General features: G+C 40.3%; 1 protein-coding gene across 1 annotated transcript in view; it reads left to right on the top strand.

The window, feature by feature from the left end:
* Positions 1-25,786, top strand: part of LOC139761823 (ras GTPase-activating protein 3-like) — a 165,459-nt gene that overhangs the window by 102,279 nt on the left and 37,394 nt on the right. Inside the window, exon 6 of the mRNA XM_071686327.1 lies at positions 8,812-8,963. Within this exon, the coding sequence (XP_071542428.1) occupies positions 8,812-8,963 (152 nt within the window). The remainder of the gene's footprint in view (positions 1-8,811; positions 8,964-25,786) is intronic.

Raw genomic sequence — 25,786 nt, 5'->3', positions numbered from 1 at the left:
GGAATTGAATAATAACAAGTTTTGATGTGTTTTCACAGTGGAAGACACTATAGCCTCATATCAGTGAGATAGAATTATATAGGAAGGAGGTTTTAAAAAAATTTGACATTAGTATAATACTAAAAGGTCTTGACCCGCACAAGGCTCATGGCCCTGATGAAATATCACTATGTGCTGAAAATGTGTGCAGACACACTTGATAAACCTCTTGAAATACTGCCAAAGCTGTCACTGTTGGGGGGCAGAGCACCAAAGGAGTGGAAAATAGCAGTCTTACCTGTCTATAAGGAAACCAGGATCAAGCACTGAACTACAGACCAGTCTTGCTGACAAGGATGATCTCTAAGGCTCTAGAAAACATAATTGAAAAGCAAATAGATGACTTTCTATTAAGGAGAAATTACCATAAGTGAGAGAGAGCACAATTCTAGGGAAAGGATGCTGTTTGTAACAAATCTCATGGAACCCTGCAAAAGAGTGAGCACCATCTTCGACAAAAGGGAGGCATAGTGGATTGTTTGTATCTGGACAGTCAAAAAGGGTTTGACACTGTACTGCATGTGTGGCAGATTAAGGAGCTCACTCACTAGTCAGGAATAAGGGGGAAACTCTTGATGGATCAATTATCTTGGTGGAAGGGAAGAAAGTACATCAGAGGAGCCTTCTCCAAATGGGATGAGATAACCAATGGAGTGCCACAGGACTCCATTATGGGACCATTAATCTCCTTGATCTTTTTAAGTGACTTGCCTGAAGGTATGGGCTCTTACCTGAATATGTTTACAGATAATGTAAAGGGGGCATGAGGGAAGTGAAAAGTGAGGAGGATTGCATCAACTTACCACAGGACCTAAACAAACTCTACATTTGGTCTAATATCTGGTTAATGAAATTCAGTAAGCAACTGTAAAGTAATGAGGATAGGATACAGTGAAAGAAGGCCTCATTGTGATTATTGATAAGATTCAGTATCCTCTGTCTGAAGGGCTTGGAAGTCGACATCATCCCTAACCTGTGGTCAGAGTCCCACATTAGTCTTCTGACAAGTACTGGAATAGCTTTCAAGTGTGTGGATAAGAAAATATTCAGCAAGCTGTTCATATCCTACTAAAGGCCAAAACTAGAATATGCTTCTCAGGTTTGGTCAGAATACCTAAAGAAGAGCAAAGAGCTATTTAGAGTAGATCCAGGGGAAGGCAGCAAAGATGATACCAGAATTAAGATAGCTTATTTATGGTGAAAGTATAGGGGATTTAATTTGCTCACCTTGACAAAAGGAGCGAGGGATGACCAAATTACAACCTTTAAGTTTTTAAAACAAAGCAATGATAGACATTGGACAGTTAATTGAGAGGTGTAGGGACAGAGCAACCCAAAGACAGCATGAAATTAAGCAAGAGGGTTGAACAATTCATTGAGAGGAGTAGGGTTAGAGAAACTAGACGACATAATGAAATTAAGTAAGAAAATTACTAAAAAAGTTTATTTTTATCGTATTTTATTATACTTGATCGCCGTTTCCTGCATCATTGAGATAGCAACAGGAAACAGATGAAGAATGGCCCATCCACTCCTGTACACACATACGTATACATAGATACTCATACACATACTGTACATATCAACATATACACATATACATACACAGACATATACATATACACATGTACATATTCATACTTGCTCGCCCTCAATCCAATCCTGGTGCCACCCTACCCTACAGGAAACAGCATTGCTTCCCTCCGCTTCAGCAAGGTAGCACTAGGAAAACAGACTAAAAAGGCCACATTCGTTCACACTCAGTTTCTAGCTGTCATTTGTAATGCACTGAAACCACAGTTCCCTATCCTCATCCAGGCCCCACACATCTTTCCATGGTTTACCCCAGACGTTTCACATGCCCTGGTTCAGTCCATTGACTGCATGTCGACCCCAGTATACCATATCATTCCAGTACACGCTATTCCTTACACACTTCTCACCCTCCTGTATGTTCAGGCCCCGATCGCTCAGAATCTTTTTCACTCCATCCTTCCACCTCCAATTTGGTCTCCCGCTTCTTGTTTCCTACACCTCTAACAAATATACCCTCTTTGTTAACCTTTCCTCACCCATTCTCTCCATATGTCCAAACCATTTCAACACACCCTCTTCTGCTCTCTCAACTACACTTTTTTTAATACCACACATCTCTCTTACCCTTTCATTGCCTACGCATTACTTTCACAAAACATATTGTCCTTAAACATTACATTTCCAACACATCCACCCTCCTCTGTACAACCCTATTTATAGCCCATGCCTTGCAACCAATATGATATTGTTGGAACTATTATTCCTTCAAACACACCCATTTTTGATCTGAGATAACATTCTCTCTTTCCTCACATTCTTCATCACTCCCAGAACCTTCTTCCCTTCCCCCACCTTGTGACTCACTTCTCCTCTCATGGTTCCATTTGCTGCCAAGTCCACTCCCAGATAATTATAACTTCACTTCCTCCAGTTTTTCTCCATTCAAGCTTACATCCCATCTAATTTGTCCCTCAACCCTAATAAACCTAATATCCATGCTCTTATTCACATTTACTCGCAACTTTCTCCTCTCACCCACTTTTCCTAACTCAGTCACCAACGTCTGCAGTTTCTCACTCGAATCAGCCACCAGTGCTGCATAATCGGCGACAACAGCTGACTCACTTCCCAGGCCCTCTCATTCCCAACAGACAGCATACTCACCCCTCTCTCCAAAACTTACATTTTCCTCATAAACCACCTCATCCTTAAACAAATTGAACAACCATGGGGACATCACACACCCCTGCTGATCTTCACTGAGAACCAATCACTCTCATCTCTTCCTACTCACACACATGCCTTACATTCTTGATGAAAACTTTTCACTGCTTCTAGCAGCTTACTTCCCACTCCATATCCTCTTAAAACCTTCCACAAAGCATATCTATCAGCCCTATCATATGCCTTCTTCAGATCCATAAAGACAACATACAAATCCCTCTGTTTTTTTAAGTATTTCTCACACACATTCTTCAAAAGCAAACACCTGATCCATAAGTCCTCTACCACTTCTGAAACCACACTGCTTCTCCCCAGTCTGATGCTCTGTACATGCCTTCACCCCCTTAATCAATACCCTCCCATACACTTCCCCAGGAATGCTCAACAAACATATGTGTCTGTAATTTGAACACCCACCTTTATCCCCTTTGCCTTTGTGCAATGACACTGTGCATATGCTTTCTGCCAATCCTAAGGCACCACCATGATCCTTACATACAATGAATATCCTTACTAGCCAATCAACAACACAGTTAATACCTTTCTTAAATTCAACTGCAATACCATCCAAACCCGCTGCCTTGCCAGATTTCATCTTTCACAAAGCTTTCATTACCTCTTCTCTCTTAACCAAATCATTCTTTCTGACCCTCTCACTTCACACACCACCCACCCTGATCAAAACACCCTAGATCTGCCACTCTTCATCAAGCACATTAAACAAACCTTCAAAATACTTGCTCCATCTCCTTCTTGCTTCATCTATACCTGTTATCACTTCCCCCCTTGCCCCCTTCACCGACGTTCCCATTTGTTCTCTTGTCTTATGCACGTTATTTCCCTCCTTCTAAAAAACTTTTTACTCTCCCTAAAGTTTAATGACACTCTCTCACCCCAACCCTTATTTTCCCTCTTTTTCAACCCTTGCACCTTCCACTTGACCTCCTGCTGCTTTCTTTTATACATCTGCCAGTCATTTGCACACCTTCCTTGTAAGTAGCATCCAAACACCTCAATTTTCTTTTTCTCTAACAACTTTACTTCTTCATCCCACCACTCACTATCCTTTGAAATCTGCCCACCTCCCACTTTTCTCATGCCACATGCATCTTTTGCATATGCCATCATTGCTTCTCTAAATACATCCCATTTCTCTTACACTCCCCTCACATCATTTGCTTTCACCTTTTGCCATTCTACACTCAATCTCTCCTGGTACTTCATCATACAAGTCTCCTTTCCTGGTGCACTTACTCTCACCACTCTCTTCTCCCCAACATTTTCTCTTTTGAAAATGTCCGCATAGCTTCACCTTCGCCTCCAAAAGATAGTGATCAGACATCCCTCCAGCTGCCCCTCTCACATCCCCTTCTTTTCCTAAAACCCCCCTTGCTCCTTACTTATTTTGCACTCATTCTCTTCCATCACTCTCAATCAACACTCTTGCATACCCATTTCTTGGTATGTGTAACAGAATTATTCCCTTATGATTGCTACATACATCCTTAACACCCTTTTCTTTGAATAAAGGAAGTGTTACACCTTCTCCTCCATACTTCAGCACTTCAGCCATAATCCCATCCACTTTAGGTGCCTTTCCTACCTTTAGCCTCATTGTTGCCCTTTTTACTTCTGTTCTTGCTTTAGACCCTTGTATTTTGTATCCTTTTCCTTCCATCCTCCATGTCCATGCATGTAACAACTGCTATCTCACCTTCTCCCTCATTCATTATTTCTTCAAAATACTCTTTCCATCTTCCTTTCACTTCTTCCTTTTGATTCAACAACTCCTCTGCCTTACTTCTCACATTTACATTCCCACTATTCCATCCATTTCTTTCCTTTTCACCTCTTTCCAGCACTCTTTCTTATTTTTCTTTAATTTGTCAGTCAACTTTCTTTCAAAATCTTTGTCTACTTATTCTTTGCTTTCCTTCTTTCCTTTGTCAGCTTCTTAACATTCTGCTTACACATCTCATATTCTTCCCTCCTCCTTTGCTGAATATCTACAGATGTGTTTCTTTCAAGCAATCTACCACAAGTCTTTTCTTTTCTGTCACAGCATTTCTGAACGTACTTGCCTACTTTTTTACCTCTCCATCCTTCCTAACACCATACCTCCACTCTGTGATCCTCACCTCCACAAGAACAACAAAATAGTCAAAGTCTTCAAAGAATCCTGTCACAACTCTAGCATCTAGCACACCATTTCTCAACCTTTCACACACTGCTGCATAGTCAATCATATGCTTTAGTTTTTCTCTTCCATCATTTTCCATCCATGTATACCTGTGTATCAGCTTGTGCTGAAAAAAAGGTGTTTCCAAGGAATAAACCCTTCCGAGCACAGACATCCACACAATAACTTCCATTATCATTTACTCCAAGCACTTCCCACTTACCAAGTATCTTGCCAGTTTCATCATATCCCACCTTTGCATTCATATCACCCAATTCAACCACCTTTGTCTCCTTTTCAAAACCATTAATGCAGTCATTCAAATTTCTCTAGAAATGCTTCATTTCTTTCTTATCTCATGCAATCTTCATATTCGCTAATGCATTTACACATACTCATGCTTCACAATTCTAATCATTCCTTTCATGCTCACTATTCTTGATCCATTCCATTCATGCTCTGCAAGACCCTCCCATACTCAGGATGTAAGCACAATTGCACATCCTTTTTCTCTCTTCCTTTCTTTATTTTCATACATTCCTGTCCATACCATTCCTCATTCCATGCCTTCCCATAACTTGCATTCATTATTTCCATTTTCACTACATGCACCCTTCCCAAAGATGTGGGTTTTGCCAATACCTAGCTCATCCAAACTATAACATTTGAATTTCTCCACAAGCTCCCTACTTTTACTCTCAATAGTCATCCTATTATCATTCAGTGCCGTCAACTTCAATTTCTTGTCCCTTTTACTTAACAGTACAAGTGGTAGACTCCAGTGTCAGTTCTTAGCTTTTTTTGCCTCACCCTTAACAGGCCACTGGCAGAAAGCAACTCCATTGCAATATTTCTCGAGAGATGATGGGATTCCCAAATTGTCCACAAAACTAAAACCCTAGCAAACCTCAAGTGTTTGTCTGTATTTAGAAAACTACTTTTACCCTGGTAGAGTTGGGCAATGCCTACCCCTTCTGTTCCACTTTTAAGGATATCATAGTAATGAGGATAACATGTGAAGGCTGGGTGAAACTTTAGTACTCCAGAAAACTTGAGTATCCCCTTGAGGCATTGATATTCAAAACTACTCCCAACTTTGAGCCTGTACCAAGGCAGCAGCACCTTCTAACCTCATTGATTACAGTAATGCCATTGCACAAAGTTCTATCATGTCTTGTTGCCCCATCACTTAACCATATGTGTATGTGCTGTGCCTTTACTCATGTGTGTATATAAACACACAAACACACTCACTCCAGACTAAGCCAAGTAGTGAGTGTGTTTACTTATTTATGATTACCTACTGCATTTGTTTATTACTAGAAAAGAGCTCTACATTTAATGGGGGCTTCTTATTCTAAACTTTCTATACCATTAAATAGCCTTTTATACTCATGTAAATTGCTGTCATTCACTATCTCATTAGTTAATTTATTCCAACCATCCACCACCCTTACACGGAAGTAGCACCTCTTAGCATCCTTTCTAACAGGTTTTTATCTAGCATTTTGTTATGGTCTCATGTTACTCTAATGCTGCATCACTTGAAGAACTGTTCACCAACATTATCATCCAGCCAATTTAGAAACTTGAAGGCTATTATCAGGTTCCCCTTGTCTCTCTCCTTTTTTCCTCCATGGTTGACAGTGTTTTATCCCTGAGCTTTTCATTATAGCTTAGTCCTCTTACTTGCTCTTCTCTTTACACTTTCAGTCAGATCTTCATGCTTTTTTAGGTGGGGTGACTAGGTTTCTGAGGCATAAACCAATTCTAGTGTGACATGTGTTGTGAATGATTTGCCAACCATGTCCTTGTTCATGTACTTTAATGATTTTTGTATTTGCCAGCTGACAGTTTATATCTTTACAGTATTCTTGATGTGTAGCTCTGGCAATAGATTAGGCACAGTGTCATTCTAGGTCTCTTTAACATGCAGGTTCCTGTAATTCATAATTGCACTGGAACATTCTTTTACCCTTTCTCATTACCTTGCGTATGGATAAATACCATCATCAATGTAAGTGACTGACTTTGGAGTTTGTCCAGGTACCATTGCAGGTTTATACAGTTTCATCATTCTTTACCTCTCTGATAACCTGGGCATTCTCCTTAGACATATATGGGTTGGATTCCAGTTCACTAGGCAAGTCATCTACATACACCATGAATAGCAGTGGGCCAAGGATTGAGCCCTTCAGTATTTTATTTGAAGCATAAGCCCACTTCAAGGAAGCACCCCTTATATGTGTGCTTTGCTCCCTTCAAGTACAGTAGTCTTTTATCCAGTGAAGGAACCTACCTCTTATTCCATCCTGTAGATCTAGCTTCTTTACCACCCTCCATTAGGATTAGTGTCAAAGGCTTTCTAGCAGTCCAAGAACACACAGAGATTTGGTTCATATGTCATAGAAGTCTACAAGATTGGTTATGCAAGAGCTCCTTTCCCTGAAAGCATGTTGGCACTGAGTTGAAAAGTGTTATGGTTACAAGGAGTCATATTTTTTGCTTTTTGATTATTTTTTTAGTTTATCACAAACCACATTTATCAGGACAGTTTCCTAATCACCTTCCTGATTATAGGCACAACATTTGTCCTGTTCTGCATGTTTGGAATTACCTATTCTTCTAGGGATCTATTGGAGACAGCAAATTCTTAGTCTGTATACAGGAAAATTTTCTATATCAGCAAGTAAACAAACCATCCATGGTTGAGAGGGACTGATGCATCATCATTACTAGATCTTATCTTCACACTTTAGTAGCATGGATATTGAGAATATCATATATGATACTCCAGTTGGAGAAAGTGATCATTTGTGTAATGTGTAAGTTTGATTATGTAGTAAGTATGGAGGTAAAAGGGAAGAATTGAGAAACAAGATTTAAAGAGATACAGTTGTGGTAACTACACAGAAGTCAACACTTTCTATGGTAATGTAAATTGGGAAATGAAGTTCAGTTGCTTAGAACTAGGGCTTTTTGTAAAAGGTTCCCTCATATTAGTGGATATTAGGTAATTGGTTAGGATAGCACAAAAGATGGCTTTCTTGTGAATTTTATTTACAGGGAAATAAGATTCAGGAATGTGTGTATGAGAAAGACTTAGATGTTGACATCATTCATAATTTCTCAAAAGAATCCCACATAAGATGAATGGTGAAGACGACAAAGTGTCTGCTGGCAGTTATCTAGAATAGCTTTCAAGTATATGGATAAGGAAATATTCAGCAAGTTGTTCACATCCAACATAAGATGAAAAATGAAATATGCCTCTCATCTTTGGTCACTACACGTACAGAAGCTTATGGAACTAATTGAGAAGGTTCAGTGTTGGGCAAAAAAGATGGTACCAATATAAAGATGGCTAGGTTACAGGGAAAGGGTAGAGTCATTTGATTTGGTTACCTTTAAGTTTGTAAACCAAAGTGATGACAGGCAGTGAAGAGTTCTTTGAAAGATGTATGGGAAGAATAACCAAAGGACATATGAAATTAAGTAAGAGACTTGTTAAAAAAAAATGTAAAAAAGTACTTTTATGTATTAGAATAAAGAGTGAATTAAGTAGATTGAATAAAGACATATAGAATGCAGACAGCAAATAGAAGTTTAGAAGGTTATTTGACAGAAGAGAATGCTTAAGAGATGGGACCCCAGAAGTGTAAAACTCTCTTCCCATACAATACAAATAGTTATTTATGAATAGATGATTGTGTCTTTTTTCTTTACTTATACTTGTTTTCTATAAACTATTGACATTGATGGCAGACAGTATCTTTAATGTGTGGTTTATTGTCAGTACAAAATATTTTCATATTTATTGCTTTTACCACCAGCTGCAAGTCAACAAGTGAGCATGCCCCTGGCTGCAGTGCTGTCTCAAATTATCTGGAATGTGAACTGAAAATCCACATAGACAGTGATCGAGAGATGGAGCGTCTACGGTCATTGCTTATGGAAAATATGGCCAGTTTAGAGAAGCTGCACAGTATGTATTAAGAGTTTTTTGTAGTAGCGCAGAGAAAACCCATAGTAGAATGTATAGTACAGATTATTCTTTTGAATATTTGGTTTCCCTTCGACTGTATATATCTAACATTGTTGTAGTGATTACCGTTATACAACATCATCCCCTTTTATGGGACTCCTGCAGCTTTGAGGTTGCATTCATTGAAGGAGCAGGGTAATGACGGACTCCTTCGGATCAAGAGGTCTTTGATGAGACTGCACCCCTTTCTATCCATTAATGATGTCTTGCTTGCAACATAACCACTTTCAGGCAGAGTATGGTAACACCAATCTGTCATATTGCATGCCATAGAAAGTTTTGGTTCTGCCAGTCTGCTTGATATTCCATCCATCCATTACAGATTTCTTTTCATGCAATACCTTCAACACCATTATCCATTAATACACACCGACATCAGGATGCAAATGACACGTTAATGTGGATGCAGTTATCCAGTACATATGGTTATATATGAAAACAAACCTTACCATACCTAATGATCCTGTTAAGAATCACCATCAGTGGAGCTTTCTTTGCCAAGAACTAGGTAAAGAGGGGTAGGTCTGCAGTCTGTTAGGGGTGAGGGAGAGGGGCTGGAAGGTGAGTCAGCTACTGTTCAGTGATGATATGACACGGATAGCAGATTTGAGGGAGAAACTGCAAAAGCTGATTTCTGAGTCTGGGAAAGTGTGTGACAGGAAAAAGTTGAGGGTAACTGTTACTAAAAGCAGTTTGTCATGTTTAGCAGTGGAGAGAGACAGGTTCATTGAAGTGTGAGTTTGAATCGCAAGACCTTTGAGTGAGTATTGTCTTATAGACTTGTGGGAGTGGACATGAAAGTGAATGAAACCATTGGAGCTGAAGTGAGCCATAGGATAGGTAATGGAACAAAGTTCCTGGACAGATGTCTTTTCTCACACTGTCTGTAAGGATAAAGATGGATATGTTTGATTGTATAGAAATGATAGGGTAAAAGAGAGGTGTGGTAGTAAGATGAGTATGTACAAGAAAGCAGAAGAGTATGTGCTGAAATTGTTTTGACATATGGAAAGAATGAGAAAAGAGAGTATTACTAAGAGGGTGTAACATGTTGGAAGTGGAGGGAACAAGTAAAAGGGGGTGACCAAGGAGGAGTTGGAAGGATGACATGAAAATTCCTTTGAAATGTTGGAGCCTGAACATGAAGGAGTCCATGAAAAAAAGTTAATTTTGGAACAGTATAGTATACTTTACAGGAGGTGACATGCTGAAAGTGGGATCAGCCTCGGCATATGAAGCAGTAAGAGTAAACCATGGAAAGGTCTTTGGGGGTCTGGTGGTGGATAGGATGCTATGGTTTTGGTGTAATGTACATGACAGCTAGAGATTAGATGTGAGCAAATGAGGCCATTTCATTGTTTCTTACTGGCATTGCCTCTCTAAGACAGGAAACAGGAAATAAAGAAAAAAGAAGAAACTGGAGACTGAGTGTGAACGAGTGTTGACATTTTTTTTCTGTTTACCTGGCACTGCCTCGCTCAAGCAGGGGTAGTGATGCTGTTTCCTGTAGGGCGGGGCGGTGCCAAGAATGCTTGAAGGCAAAGAAGTATAAATATATACATGTATATATATATATCCCTGGGGATATATATATATACATGGGGATATTTTATCCCTGGGGATAGGGGATTAAGAATACTTCCCATGTATTCCCTGCGTGTCGTAGAAGGCGACTAAAAGGGGAGGGAGCGAGGGGCTGGAAATCCTCCCCTCATTTTTTTCATTTTCCAAAAGAAGGAACAGAGTGGGGCCAGGTGAGGATATTCCAAAAAAGGCCCAGTCTTCTGTTCTTAACGCTACCTCGCTAACGCGGGAAATGGCGAATAGTTTAAAAGAAAAAGAAAGATATATATGTATATATATATATATATATATATATATATATATATATATAGGGGATAGGGGAGAAAGAATACTTCCCACGTATTCCCTGCGTGTCGTAGAAGGCGACTAAAAGGGAAGGGAGCGGGGGGCTGGAAATCCTCCCTCTCTTTTTTTTTTCCAAAGGAAGGAACAGAGAAGGGGGCTGGAGGAGGATGTTTCCTCAGAGGCCCAGTCCTCTGTTCTTAACGCTACCTCGCTGACGCGGGATATGGCGAATAGTATAGGGGATAGGGGAGAAAGAATACTTCCCACGTATTCCCTGCGTGTCGTAGAAGGCGACTAAAAGGGAAGGGAGCGGGGGGCTGGAAATCCTCCCTCTCTTTTTTTTTTTTTTTTTTTTTTTTTTTTTTTTTTTTTCAAAAAGAAGGAACAGAGGGGGGCCAGATGAGGATATTCCACAAAGGCCCAGTCCTCTGTTCTTAACGCTACCTCGCTAATGCGGGAAATGGTGGATAGTTTAAAAGAAAGAAAGAAATATATATCAATACCCTCCCATATAATTTACCAGGAATACTCAACAAACTTATACCTCTGTAATTTGAGCACTCACTCTTATCCCCTTTGCCTTTGTACAATGGCACTATGCACGCATTCCGCCAATCCTCAGGCACCTCACCATGAGTCATACATACATTAAATAACCTTACCAACCAGTCAACAATACAGTCACCCCCTTTTTTAATAAATTCCACTGCAATACCATCCAAACCTGCTGCCTTGCCGGCTTTCATCTTCCGCAAAGCTTTCACTACCTCTTCTCTGTTTACCAAATCATTTTCCCTAACCCTCTCACTTTGCACACCACCTCGACCAAAACACCCTATATCTGCCACTCTATCATCAAACACATTCAACAAACCTTCAAAATACTCACTCCATCTCCTTCTCACATCACCACTACTTGTTATCACCTCCCCATTTGCGCCCTTCACTGAGAGGGTGAAGGCATGTACAGAGCATCAGATTGGGGAAGAGCAGTGTGGTATCAGAAGTGGTAGAGGATGTGTGGATCAGGTGTTTGCTTTGAAGAATGTATGTGAGAAATACTTAGAAAAGCAAATGGATTTGTATGTAGCATTTATGGATCTGGAGAAGGCATATGATAGAGTTGATAGAGATGCTCTGTGGAAGGTATTAAGAATATATGGTGTGGGAGGCAAGTTGTTAGAAGCAGTGAAAAGTTTTTATCGAGGATGTAAGGCATGTGTACGTGTAGGAAGAGAGGAAAGTGATTGGTTCTCAGTGAATGTAGGTTTGCGGCAGGGGTGTGTGATGTCTCCATGGTTGTTTAATTTGTTTATGGATGGGGTTGTTAGGGAGGTAAATGCAAGAGTTTTGGAAAGAGGGGCAAGTATGAAGTCTGTTGGGGATGAGAGAGCTTAGGAAGTGAGTCAGTTGTTGTTCGCTGATGATACAGCGCTGGTGGCTGATTCATGTGAGAAACTGCAGAAGCTGGTGACTGAGTTTGGTAAAGTGTGTGGAAGAAGAAAGTTAAGAGTAAATGTGAATAAGAGCAAGGTTATTAGGTACAGTAGGGTTGAGGGTCAAGTCAATTGGGAGGTGAGTTTGAATGGAGAAAAACTGGAGGAAGTGAAGTGTTTTAGATGTCTGGGAGTGGATCTGGCAGCGGATGGAACCATGGAAGCGGAAGTGGATCATAGGGTGGGGGAGGGGGCGAAAATTCTGGGAGCCTTGAAGAATGTGTGGAAGTCGAGAACATTATCTCGGAAAGCAAAAATGGGTATGTTTGAAGGAATAGTGGTTCCAACAATGTTGTATGGTTGCGAGGCGTGGGCTATGGATAGAGTTGTGCGCAGGAGGATGGATGTGCTGGAAATGAGATGTTTGAGGACAATGTGTGGTGTGAAGTGGTTTGATCGAGTGAGTAACGTAAGGGTAAGAGAGATGTGTGGAAATAAAAAGAGCGTGGTTGAGAGAGCAGAAGAGGGTGTTTTGAAGTGGTTTGGGCACATGGAGAGAATGAGTGAGGAAAGATTGACCAAGAGGATATATGTGTCGGAGGTGGAGGGAACGTGGAGAAGAGGGAGACCAAATTGGAGGTGGAAAGATGGAGTGAAAAAGATTTTGTGTGATCGGGGCCTGAACATGCAGGAGGGTGAAAGGAGGGCAAGAAATAGAGTGAATTGGAGCGATGTGGTATACCGGGGTTGACGTGCTGTCAGTGGATTGAATCAAGGCATGTGAAGCGTCTGGGGTAAACCATGGAAAGCTGTGTAGGTATGTATATTTGCGTGTGTGGACGTATGTATATACATGTGTATGGGGGGGGTTGGGCCATTTCTTTCTTCTGTTTCCTTGCGCTACCTCGCAAACGCGGGAGACAGCGACAAAGTATAATAAAAAAATAATATAATAATATATATTCCTATGAGTCCACGGGAAAATGAAACACAATAAGTTCCCAAGTGCACTTTCGTGAAATAATCACATCATCAGGGGAGACAGAAGAGAGAAATATAACTCAGTTGATATACATCGAAGAGACGAAGCTAGGACATCATTTGGTAAACATGTGATTGTCCAAAACATACAACGAGCGTTCATAAACTTATTTTACAAATCTTATCAACAATAAAGTTATCTAATTTGTATAGACCATCACTAATATTAAGATTATAATTCTTTGTGTATTCAATAATAGAAGATTCTATGATATTTCTCTTGGTAATAGAGTTAAAGTTGATAACTGAGATGGAGTTACTCCAGTCAATACAATGATCATAGTTTTTAACATGACTAAACATGGCATTTGATTCTTGTCCCGTTCTTATACTATATTTATGTTGCTTAAGTCTAACAGAAAGATCCTTACCAGTCTGACCAACATAAAATTTATCACAGTTTCCACAAGGCATTTTATAGGTGCAACCAAGAGAATTTTCTGGTGAATTCCTGATTAAGATATTCTTTATGGTATTATTGTTGCTAAAGGCAACATTTACATTAAAGGATTTAAGCAACATGGGAAGCAAAGTGAAATTATTATTAAAAGGGAGAACTAAAAGATTCTTGGTGTCAATGGGAGGTTTGGGCTTTACTCTATAAAATGATTTCTTTGCTAACTTAAGGGATTTATCAATGAAAGATCTAGGGTACTTTAACTTAGATCCAATAGAATATATCTTCTCAAACTCATCAATAAACTCTGGACTGCAAATATGTAATGCCCTAAGGAACATAGATTGGAATGATGATAATTTAACTGTCATGTTGTAATGAGTAATAATGGATATATGAGCATACATTGGTGGGTTTTCTGTATATGCTAAACTTAAACTTGTTTCCTTGCCTATAGATCATGCAATCTAAAAATGGTAACATACCATTATTTTCATTTTCTACAGTAAATTTGATGGAAGGTACTGAATTGTTAAGTAAGGGGAGAAATCTTTGTAAATTTTCACATGTTGGCCAAACACAAAGAACATCATCTATATACCTAAACCAAATTGCATTAGAAGGTAAGATAACCTTTAGTAATTTTGTTTCAAAAAATTCCATGTAAAGATTACTTAGTACAGTTGAAAGAGAGTTACCCATTGCCGTACCAAATTTTTAAGCATAATAATCTCCATTAAATTGAAATACACAGTCTTTTATACACAATTTTATCAGTTCAATGAAATTAGACTTTGAAACAGGTAAATGAATATCATCCGAGACATCAAATACATATTCTAAAAGGTCATCAGCTAGAACTTTAGTGAAAAGTGAGGAAACATCAAAGCTAACTAGTTTGAAATCAAAATTGATATTGATATTGTTTAGCTTGTTGACTAAATCTACATTGTTCATGATATTAGAATTTGATACCTTACCCACTAAAGGGCTTAATAAAGAAACTAACCATTTTGACAATTTATATGTGATGGAGCCTACTGAACTCACTATAGGTCTTGCTGGAAAATTCTGTTTATGTGTTTTGATAAGTCCATACATATATGGCAATGAAGGGGACAAAGATAACAAACTTTTGATAAGAGAAATGTTACTTTTCAACAACTTCATTTCTTTTATTGAAGTGAGAATTAACTGCTTCTAAGGGATTTTTAGTAAGTCTAGAATATGTTGTGTTATTTAGAAGATCATTCATTTTAGATAAATAGTTACTTTTGTCTAAAATCACAACAGTGTTAGCCTTATTTGCTTTGGTAATATGTATATCCTTGTCTTTTTTTAAGGGGTTAATAGCTCTTATGAATCTTTTAGGGCAATTAGCTTCCACTGGTTTTGACAAACTGCCATACTGGCATACACGCAAAATTGTGATCCTTTCCAATATATATATAAATATTTATTTATTTATTTATTTTTGTATTTTCCTTTATCGCTGTCTCCCACGTTAGGGAGGTAGCGCAAGAAAACAGACGAAAGAATGGCCCAACCCACCCACATACACATGTATATACATACACGTCCACACACGCAAATATACATACTTATACATCTCAACGTATACATATATATACACACACAGACATATACATATATACACATGTACATAATTCATACTGTCTGCCTTTATTCATTCCCATCGCCACCCCGCCACACATGAAATAACAACCCCCTACTCTCGCATGTGCGCGAGGTAGTGCTAGGAAAAGACAACAAAGGCCACATTCGTTCACACTCAGTCTCTAGCTGTCATGTAATAATGCACCGAAACCACAGCTCCCTTTCCACATCCAGGCCCCACAGAACTTTCCATGGTTTACCCTAGACGCTTCACATGCCCTGGTTCAATCTATGACAGTATCTCGATCCTGGTGTACCACATCGTTCCAATTCACTCTATTCCTTGCACGCCTTTCACCCTCCTTCATGTTCAGGCCTCGATCACACAAAATCTTTTTCACTCCATATTTCCACCTCCAATTTGGTCTCCCACTTCTCTTCGTTCCCTCCACCTCTGACACATATATCCTCTTGGTCAATCTTTCCTCACTCATTCTCTCCATGTGACCAAACCATTTCAAAACACCCTCTTCTGTTCTCTCAACCACACCCTTTTTATTACCACACGTCTCTCTTACCCTATTATTACTTACTCGATCAAACCACCTCACACCACATATTGTCCTCAAACATCTCATTTCCAGCACATTCACCCTCCTCCGCAGAATTCTTATCTATAACCCACGCCTTGCAACCATATGACATTGTTGGAACGACTATTCCTTCAAACATACCCATTTTTGCTTTCCGAGATAATGTTCTCGACTTCCACACATTCTTCAACGCTCCCAGAACTTCCGCCCCCTCCCCCACCCTATGATTTACTTCCGCTTCCATGGTTCCATCTGCTGCCAAATCCACTCCCAGATATCTAAAACACTTCACTTCCTCCAGTTTTTCTCTTCAAATGTACCTCCCAATTGACTTGTCCCTCAACCTTACTGTACCTAATAACCTTGCTCTTATTCATATTTACTCTCAGCTTTCTTCTTTCACACACTTTACCAAACTGAGTCACCAGCTTCTTCAGTTTTTCACCCGAATCAACCACCAGTGCTGTATCATCAGCGAACAACAACTGACTCACTTCCCAAGCTCTCATTCACAACAGACTACATACTTGCCTCTCTTTCCAAAACCCTTGCATTCACCTCCCTAACAACCCCATCCATAAACAAATTGAACAACCATGGAGACATCACACACCCCTGCCGCAAACCTGCATTCACTGAGAACCAATCACTTTCCTCTCTTCCTACGCCTACACATGCCGTACATCCTCGATAAAAACTTTTCACTGCTTCTAACAACTTGCCTCCCACACCAAATATTCTTAATACCTTCCACAGAGCATCTCTATCAACTCGATTATATTCCTTCTCCAGATCCATAAATGCTACATATCAATCCATTTGCTTTTCTAAGTATTTCTCACATACATTCTTCAAACCAAACACCTGATCCGCACATCCTCTACTACTTCTGAAACCACACTGCTCTTGCCCAATCTGATGCTCTGTACATGCCCTCACCCTCTCAATCAATACCCTCCCATGTAATTTCCCAGGAATACTCAACAGACTTATACCTCTGTAATTTGAGCACTCACTTTTATCCCCTTTGCCTTTGTACAATGGCACTATGAAAGCATATATGTATTCCTATGAGTCCATGGGGAAAATGAAACACGATAAGTTCCAAAGTGCACTTTAGTTTAATAATCATATCATCAGGGGAGACATGAGAGAAATATAAGTCAGTTGATATACATCGAAGAGACGAAGCTCGGATGCCATTTCATAAACATGTTTACCAAATGGCATTCTAGCTTCGTCTCTTCGATGGATATCAACTAACTTTTACTACTCTCTTGCGTCTCCCCTGATGATATGATTATTACACGAAAGTGTACTTGGGAATTTATCGTGTCTTATTTTCCCCGTGGACTCATACGAACATCTTGATCATGCCCAAAATCGTGATCCTTTCCAATATATATATATATATATATATATATATATATATATATATATATATATATATTTATTTTTTTGCCGCTGTCTCCCGCGTTTGTGAGGTAGCGCAAGGAAACAGATGAAAGAAATGGCCCAACCCATGCCCATACACATGTATATACATACGTCCGCACACGCAAATATACATACCTACACAGCTTTCCATGGTTTATCCCAGACGCTTCACATGCCCTGATTCAATCCACTGACAGCACGTCAACCTTGGTATACCACATCGATCCAATTCACTCTATTCCTTGCCCTCCTTTCACCCTCCTGCATGTTCAGGCCCCGATCACTCAAAATCTTTTTCACTCCATCTTTCCACCTCCAATTTGGTCTCCCACTTCTCATTCCCTCCACCTCTGACACATATATCTCTTGGTCAATGTTTTGACACTCATTCTCTCCATGTGACCAAACCATTTCAAAACATCCTCTCCTGCTCTCTCAACCACACTCTTTTTATTTCCACACATCTCTCTTACCCTTACATTACTTACTCGATCAAACCACCTCACACCACATATTGTCCTCAAACATCTCATTTCCAGCACATTCACCCTCCTGCACACAACTCTATCCATATCCCATGCCTCGCAACCATACAACATTGTTGGAACCACTATTCCTTCAAACATACCCATTTTTGCTTTCCGAGATAATGTTCTCGACTTCCAACCATTCTTCAAGGCTCCTAGAATTTTCGCCCCCTCCCCCACCCTATGATTCACTTCCGCTTACATATCCACTCCCAGATATCGAAAACACTTTACTTCCTCCAGTTTTTCTCCATTCAAACTTACCTCCCAACCCGACTGTACCTAATAACCGTGCTCTTATTCACATTTACTCTTAACTTTCTTCTTTCACAAACTTTACCAAACTGAGTCACCAGCTTCTGCAGTTTCTCACATGAATCAGAGACCAGCGCTGTATCATCAGCGAACAACAACTGACTCACTTCCCAAGCTCTCACATCCACAACTGACTGCATACTTGCCCCTCTTTCCAAAACTCTTGCATTCACCTCCCTAACAACCCCATCCATAAACAAATTAAACAACCATGGAGACATCACACACCCCTGCCGCAAACCTACATTCACTGAGAACCAATCACTTTCCTCTCTTCCTACACGGATGTGGAGGTATAAGTTTGTTGAGTATTCCTGGTAAATTATATGGGAGGGTATTGATTGAGAGGGTGAAGGCATGTACAGAGCATCAGATTGGGGAAGAGCAGTGTGGTTTCAGAAGTGGTAGAGGATGTGTGGATCAGGTGTTTGCTTTGAAGAATGTATGTGAGAAATACTTAGAAAAGCAAATGGATTTGTATGTAGCATTTATGGATCTTGAGAAGGCATATGATAGAGTTGATAGAGATGCTCTGTGGAAGGTATTAAGAATATATGGTGTGGGAGGAAAGTTGTTAGAAGCAGTGAAAAGTTTTTATCGAGGATGTAAGGCATGTGTACGTGTAGGAAGAGAGGAAAGTGATTGGTTCTCAGTGAATGTAGGTTTGCGGCAGGGGTGTGTGATGTCTCCATGGTTGTTTAATTTGTTTATGGATGGGGTTGTTAGGGAGGTGAATGCAAGAGTTTTGGAAAGAGGGGCAAGTATGAAGTCTGTTGGGGATGAGAGAGCTTGGGAAGTGAGTCAGTTGTTGTTCGCTGATGACACAGCGCTGGTGGCTGATTCATGTGAGAAACTGCAGAAGCTGGTGACTGAGTTTGGTGAAGTGTGTGAAAGAAGAAAGTTAAGAGTAAATGTGAATAAGAGCAAGGTTATTAGGTACAGTAGGGTTGAGGGTCAAGTCAATTGGGAGGTGAGTTTGAATGGAGAAAAACTGGAGGAAGTGAAGTGTTTTAGATATCTGGGAGTGGATCTGGCAGCGGATGGAACCATGGAAGCGGAAGTGAATCATAGGGTGGGGGAGGGGGCGAAAATTCTGGGAGCCTTGAAAAATGTGTGGAAGTCGAGAATATTATCTCGGAAAGCAAAAATGGGTATGTTTGAAGGAATAGTGGTTCCAACAATGTTGTATGGTTGCGAGGCGTGGGCTATGGATAGAGTTGTGCACAGGAGGATGGATGTGCTGGAAATGAGATGTTTGAGGACAATATGTGGTGTGAGGTGGTTTGATCGAGTAAGTAACGTAAGGGTAAGAGAGATGTGTGGAAATAAAAAGAGCGTGGTTGAGAGAGCAGAAGAGGGTGTTTTGAAATGGTTCGGGCACATGGAGAGAATGAGTGAGGAAAGATTGACCAAGAGAATATATGTGTCGGAGGTGGAGGGAACGAGGAGAAGAGGGAGACCAAATTGGAGGTGGAAAGATGGAGTGAAAAAGATTTTGTGTGATCGGGCCTGAACATGCAGGAGGGGGAAAGGAGGGCAAGGAATAGAGTGAATTGGAGCGATGTGGTATACCGGGGTTGACGTGCTGTCAGTGGATTGAATCAAGGCATGTGAAGCGTCTGGGGTAAACCATGGAAAGCTGTGTAGGTATGTATATTTGCGTGTGTGGACGTATGTATATACATGTGTATGGGGGTGGGTTGGGCCATTTCTTTCGTCTGTTTCCTTGCGCTACCTCGCAAACGCGGGAGACAGCGACAAAGCAAAAAAAAAATATATATATATATATATATATATATATATATATATATATATATATATATATATATTTATATATATATATATATATATATATATATATGTATATATATATATACACACACATGTACACAATTCATACTGTTTGCCTTTATTCATTCCCATCGCCACCTCGCCACACATGAAATAACATCCCCCTCCCCCCTCAAGTGTGCAAGGTAGTGCTAGGAAAAGACAACAAAGGCCACATTCGTTCACACTCAGTCTCTAGCTGTCAAGTAATAATGCACTGAAACCACAGCTCCCTTTCCACATCCAGGCCCCACACAACTTTCCATGGTTTACCCCAGACATTTCACTCGGCCTGGTTCAATCCATTGACAGCATGTCAACCCCGGTATATCACATCATTCCAATTCACTCTATTCCTTGCACGCCTTTCACCCTCCTGCATGTTCAGGCTCCGATCACTCAAAATCTTTTTCACTCCATCTTTCCACCTCCAATTTGGTCTCCCACTTCTCCTCGTTCCCTCCACCTCTGACACATATATCCTCTTTGTCAATCTTTCCTCACTCATTCTCTCCATGTGACCAAACCATTTCAAAACACCCTCTTCTGCTCTCTCAACCACACTCTTTTTATTACCACACATCTCTCTTACCCTTACATTACTTACTCGATCAAACCACCTCACATCACATATTGTTCTCAAACATCTCATTTCCAGCACATCCACCCTCCTGCACACAACTCTATCCATAGCCCACGCCTCGCAACCATACAACATTGTTGGAACCACTATTCCTTCAAACATACCCATTTTTGCTTTCCAAGATAACGTTCTCGACTTCCACACATTCTTCAAGGCTCCCAGAATTTTCGCCCCCTCCCCCACCCTATGATTCACTTCCCCTTCCATGGTTCCATCCGCTGCCAAATCCACTCCCAGATATCTAAAACACTTCACTTCCTCCAGTTTTTCTCCATTCAAACTTCCCTCCCAATTGACTCGACCCTCAACCCTACTGTACCTAATAACTTGTTCTTATTAACATTTACTCTCAACTTTCTTCTTTCACACACTTTACCAAACTCAGTCACCAGCTTCTGCAGTTTCTCACAAGAATCAGCCACCAGCGTTGTATCATCAGTGAACAACAACTGAGTCATATATATATATATATATATATATATATATATATATATATATATATATATATATATTTTATTCATTTCCAACAGACTTCATCCTTGCCCCTCTTTCCAAAACTCTTGCATTCACCTCCCTAACAACTCCATCCATAAACAAATTAAACAACCATGGAGACATCACACACCCCTTCCGCAAACCTACATTCACTGAGAACCAATCACTTTCCTCTCTTCCTACACGTACACATGCCTTACATCCATGATAAAAACTTTTCACTGCTTCTAACAACTTGCCTCCCACACCATATATTCTTAATACCTTCCACAGAGCATCTCTATCAACTCTATCATATGCCTTCTCCAGATCCATAAATGCTACATACAAATCCATTGGCTTTTCTAAGTATTTCTCACAAACATTCTTCAAAGCAAACACCTGATCCACACATCCTCTACCACTTCTGAAACCACACTGCTCTTCCCCAATCTGATGCTCTGTACATGCCTTCACCCTCTCAATCAATACCCTCCCATACAATTTGCCAGGAATACTCAACAAACTTATACCTCTGTAATTTGAGCACTCACTCTTATCCCCTTTGCCTTTGTACAATGGCACTATGCACGCATTCCGCCAATCCTCAGGCACCTCACCATGAGTCATACATACATAAATAACCTTACCAACCAGTCAACAATACAGTCACCCCCTTTTTTAATAAATTCCACTGCAATACCATCCAAACCTGCTGCCTTGCCGGCTTTCATCTTCCGCAAAGCTTTTACTACCTCTTCTCTGTTTACCAAATCATTTTCCCTAGCCCTCCCACTTTGCACACCACCTCGACCAAAACACCCTATATCTGCCACTCTTTCATCAAACACATTCAACAAACCTTCAAAATACTCACTCCATCTCCTTTTCACATCACCACTACTTGTTATCACCTCCCCATTTGCGCCCTTCACTGAAGTTCCCATTTGCTCCCTTGTCTTTTGCACTTTATTTACCTCCTTCCAGAACATCTTTTTATTCTCCCTAAAATTTCATGATACTCTCTCACCCCAACTCTCATTTGCCCTTTTTTTTCACCTCTTACACCTTTCTCTTGACCTCCTGTCTCTTTCTTTCATACATCTCCCACTCAATTTCATTTTTTCCCTGCAAAAATCGTCCAAATGCCTCTCTCTTCTCTTTCACTAATACTCTTACTTCTTCATCCCACCACTCACTACCCTTTCTAATCAACCCACCTCCCACTCTTCTCATGCCACAAGCATCTTTTGCGCAATCCATCACTGATTCCCTAAATACATCCCATTCCTCCCCCACTCCCCTTACTTCCATTGTTCTCACCTTTTTCCATTCTGTACTCAGTCTCTCCTGGTACTTCCTCACACAAGTCTCCATCCCAAGCTCACTTACTCTCACCACCCTCTTCACCCCAACATTCACTCTTCTTTTCTGAAAACCCATACAAATCTTCACCTTATCCTCCACAAGATAATGATCAGACATCCCTCCAGTTGCACCTCTCAGCACATTAACATCCAAAAGTCTCTCTTTCGCGCGCCTGTCAATTAACACGTAATCCAATAACGCTCTCTGGCCATCTCTCCTACTTACATAAGTATACTTATGTATATCTCGCTTTTTAAACCAGGTATTCCCAATCATCAGTCCTTTTTCAGCACATAAATCTAAGGAAGGAGCAGAGAGGGGGGCCAGGTGGGGGTTTCACTCGGGGTCTCGGTCCTCTGTTCTTGGTGCTATCTCGCTGGTGCAGGAGATGGCGAATGGTATGAAAAAAAAAGAAAGAAAAAAAAAAAAAAGAAAATATATATATATATGCTGCTGAAACTGATCTTAAGTGTACTTCTATGCTGACACTTCACACTTCAGCTGACCATCTTCCTCCACTGCTGATACAGGAGTCCAAGTTTCCACCCTCATTTGATGACACCAAAGTCCAGCTGACTCAACTGCCTGTGTTTGCTGATACTAGCATCCAGGGAGGGATGTAAAATGAGGTTGAATCTTTTTAAATTAGGAAAGAGCATCATTATGATGGCCTGAAGTGGTGCTTGGTGGAACAGACTTATTAATGTACAACAGGGAAGAACCTTCTGGTTTGTATGGATTTTATTTCTAGAGTGTGTAATATTTACACTGTGATAATGAATTTTCACATTGTTGAAGTGTACTGTTTTCCATTTATTTTACTGTCATGATGAATTATATGACTGTGTTTGCCCTTTTTATTGAAGAGGATGTTGAGTGTCTTTTTGTGCTGTAGATGGAGTTGTGCGGGGGAGGGTGGATGTGCTGGAGGTGAGATGTTTGGGGACAGTGTGTGGTGTGAGGTGGTTTGACCGAGTATGTGATGGGGGGGTGGGAGAGGTGCGTGGTAATAAAAAGAGTGTATTTGCGACAAATTAAAATAAATAAAGTGAATATATATATATATATATATATATATGTATATATATATATATATATATATATATATATATATATATATATATATATATATGTATATCCCTGGGGATAGGGGAGAAAGAATACTTCCCACGTATTCCCTGCGTGTCGTAGAAGGCGACTAAACGGGAAGGGAGCGGGGGGCTGGAAATCCTCCCCTCTCAATTTTTTTTTCTTTTTTATTTTCCAAAAGAAGGAACAGAGAAGGGGGCCTGGTGAGGATATTCCCTAAAAGGCCCAGTCCTCTGTTCTTAACGCTACCTCGCTAATGCGGGAAATGGCGAATAGTATGAAAGAAAGAAAAGATATATATATATATATATATATATATATATATATATATATATATATATATATATATATATATATACACATATATATATATATATATATATATATATATATATATATATATATATATATATATATATATATATGTGTGTGTGTGGATGTGCTGGAAATGAGGTGTTTGAGGACAGTATGTGGTGTGAGGTGGTTTGATCGAGTAAGTAATAATAGGGTAAGAGAGATGTGTGGTAATAAAAAGAGTGTGGTCGAGAGAGCACAAGAGGGTGTTTTGAAGTGGTTTGGTCACATGGAGAGAATGAGTGAGGAAAGATTGACAAAGAGGATGTGTGTGTCAGAGGTTGGGGGAACGAGGAGAAGTGGGAGACCAAATTGGAGGTGGTAAGATGGAGTGAAAAAGATTTTGAATGATTCTGGCCTGAACATGCAGGAGGGTGAAAGGCGTGCAAGGAATAGAGGGAATTGGAACGATGTGGTATACCGGGGTCGACGTGCTGTCAATGGATTGAACCAGGGCATGCGAAGCGTCTGGGGTAAACCATGGAAATGACAGCTAGAGACTGAGTGTGAACGAATGGGGCCTTTGTTGTCTTTTCCTAGCGCTACCTCGCATACATGAGGGGGGAGGGGGATTGTTATTTCATGTGTGGCGAGGTGGCGATGGGAATGAATAAGGGCAGACAGTATGAATTATGTACATGTGTATATATGTATATGTCTGTGTGTGTATATATATGTATACGTTGAGAATATAGGTATGTATATTTGAGTGTGTGGATGTGTATGTATATACATGTGTATGTGGGTGGGTTGGGCCATTCTTTCGTCTGTTTTCTTGTGCTACCTCGCAAACGCGGGAGACCGACAAAGCAAAATAAATTAATAAATATGTATACGTTGAGGTGTATAGGTATGTATGTTTGCGTGAGTGGACGTGTATGTATATACATGTGTATGTGGCTAGGTTGGGCCATTCTTTCGTCTGTTTCCTTGCACTACCTCGCGTTAGCGAGGTAGTGCAAGAAAACAAACAAAAGAATGGCTCATCCCACCCACATACACATTTATCTACATACACATCCACATCCACGCAAATATACATACCTATACATCTCAACATATACATATATATACACACACAGACATGTATATATATATATATATATATATATATATATATATATATATATATATATATATATATATATTTTTTTTTTTTTTTACTTTGTCGCTGTCTTCCGCGTTTGCGAGGTAGCGCAAGGAAACAGACGAAAGAAATGGCCCACCCCCCCGCATGCACATGTATATACATACGTCTACACACGCAAATATACATACCTACACAGCTTTCCATGGTTTACCCCAGACGCTTCACATGCCTTGATTCAATCCACTGACAGCACGTCAACCCCGGTATACTACATCGCTCCAATTCACTCTATTCCTTGCCCTCCTTTCACCCTCCTGCATGTTCAGGCCCCGATCACACAAAATCCCCTTCACTCCATCTTTCCACCTCCAATTTGGTCTCCCTCTTCTCCTCGTTCCCTCCACCTCCGACACATATATCCTCTTGGTCAATCTTTCCTCACTCATTCTCTCCATGTGCCCAAACCACTTCAAAACACCCTCTTCTGCTCTCTCAACCACGCTCTTTTTATTTCCACACATCTCTCTTACCCTTAGGTTACTCACTCGATCAAACCACCTCACACCACACATTGTCCTCAAACATCTCATTTCCAGCACATCCATCCTCCTGCGCACAACTCTATCCATAGCCCACGCCTCGCAACCATACAACATTGTTAGAACCACTATTCCTTCAAACAT

Source organism: Panulirus ornatus, chromosome 3 (assembly GCF_036320965.1).
Source record: "Panulirus ornatus isolate Po-2019 chromosome 3, ASM3632096v1, whole genome shotgun sequence".
NCBI lineage: Eukaryota > Metazoa > Arthropoda > Malacostraca > Decapoda > Palinuridae > Panulirus > Panulirus ornatus.
The sequence above is the reverse complement of the archived record's forward strand: the minus strand, read 5'-3'. Positions and strand labels throughout refer to the sequence as shown.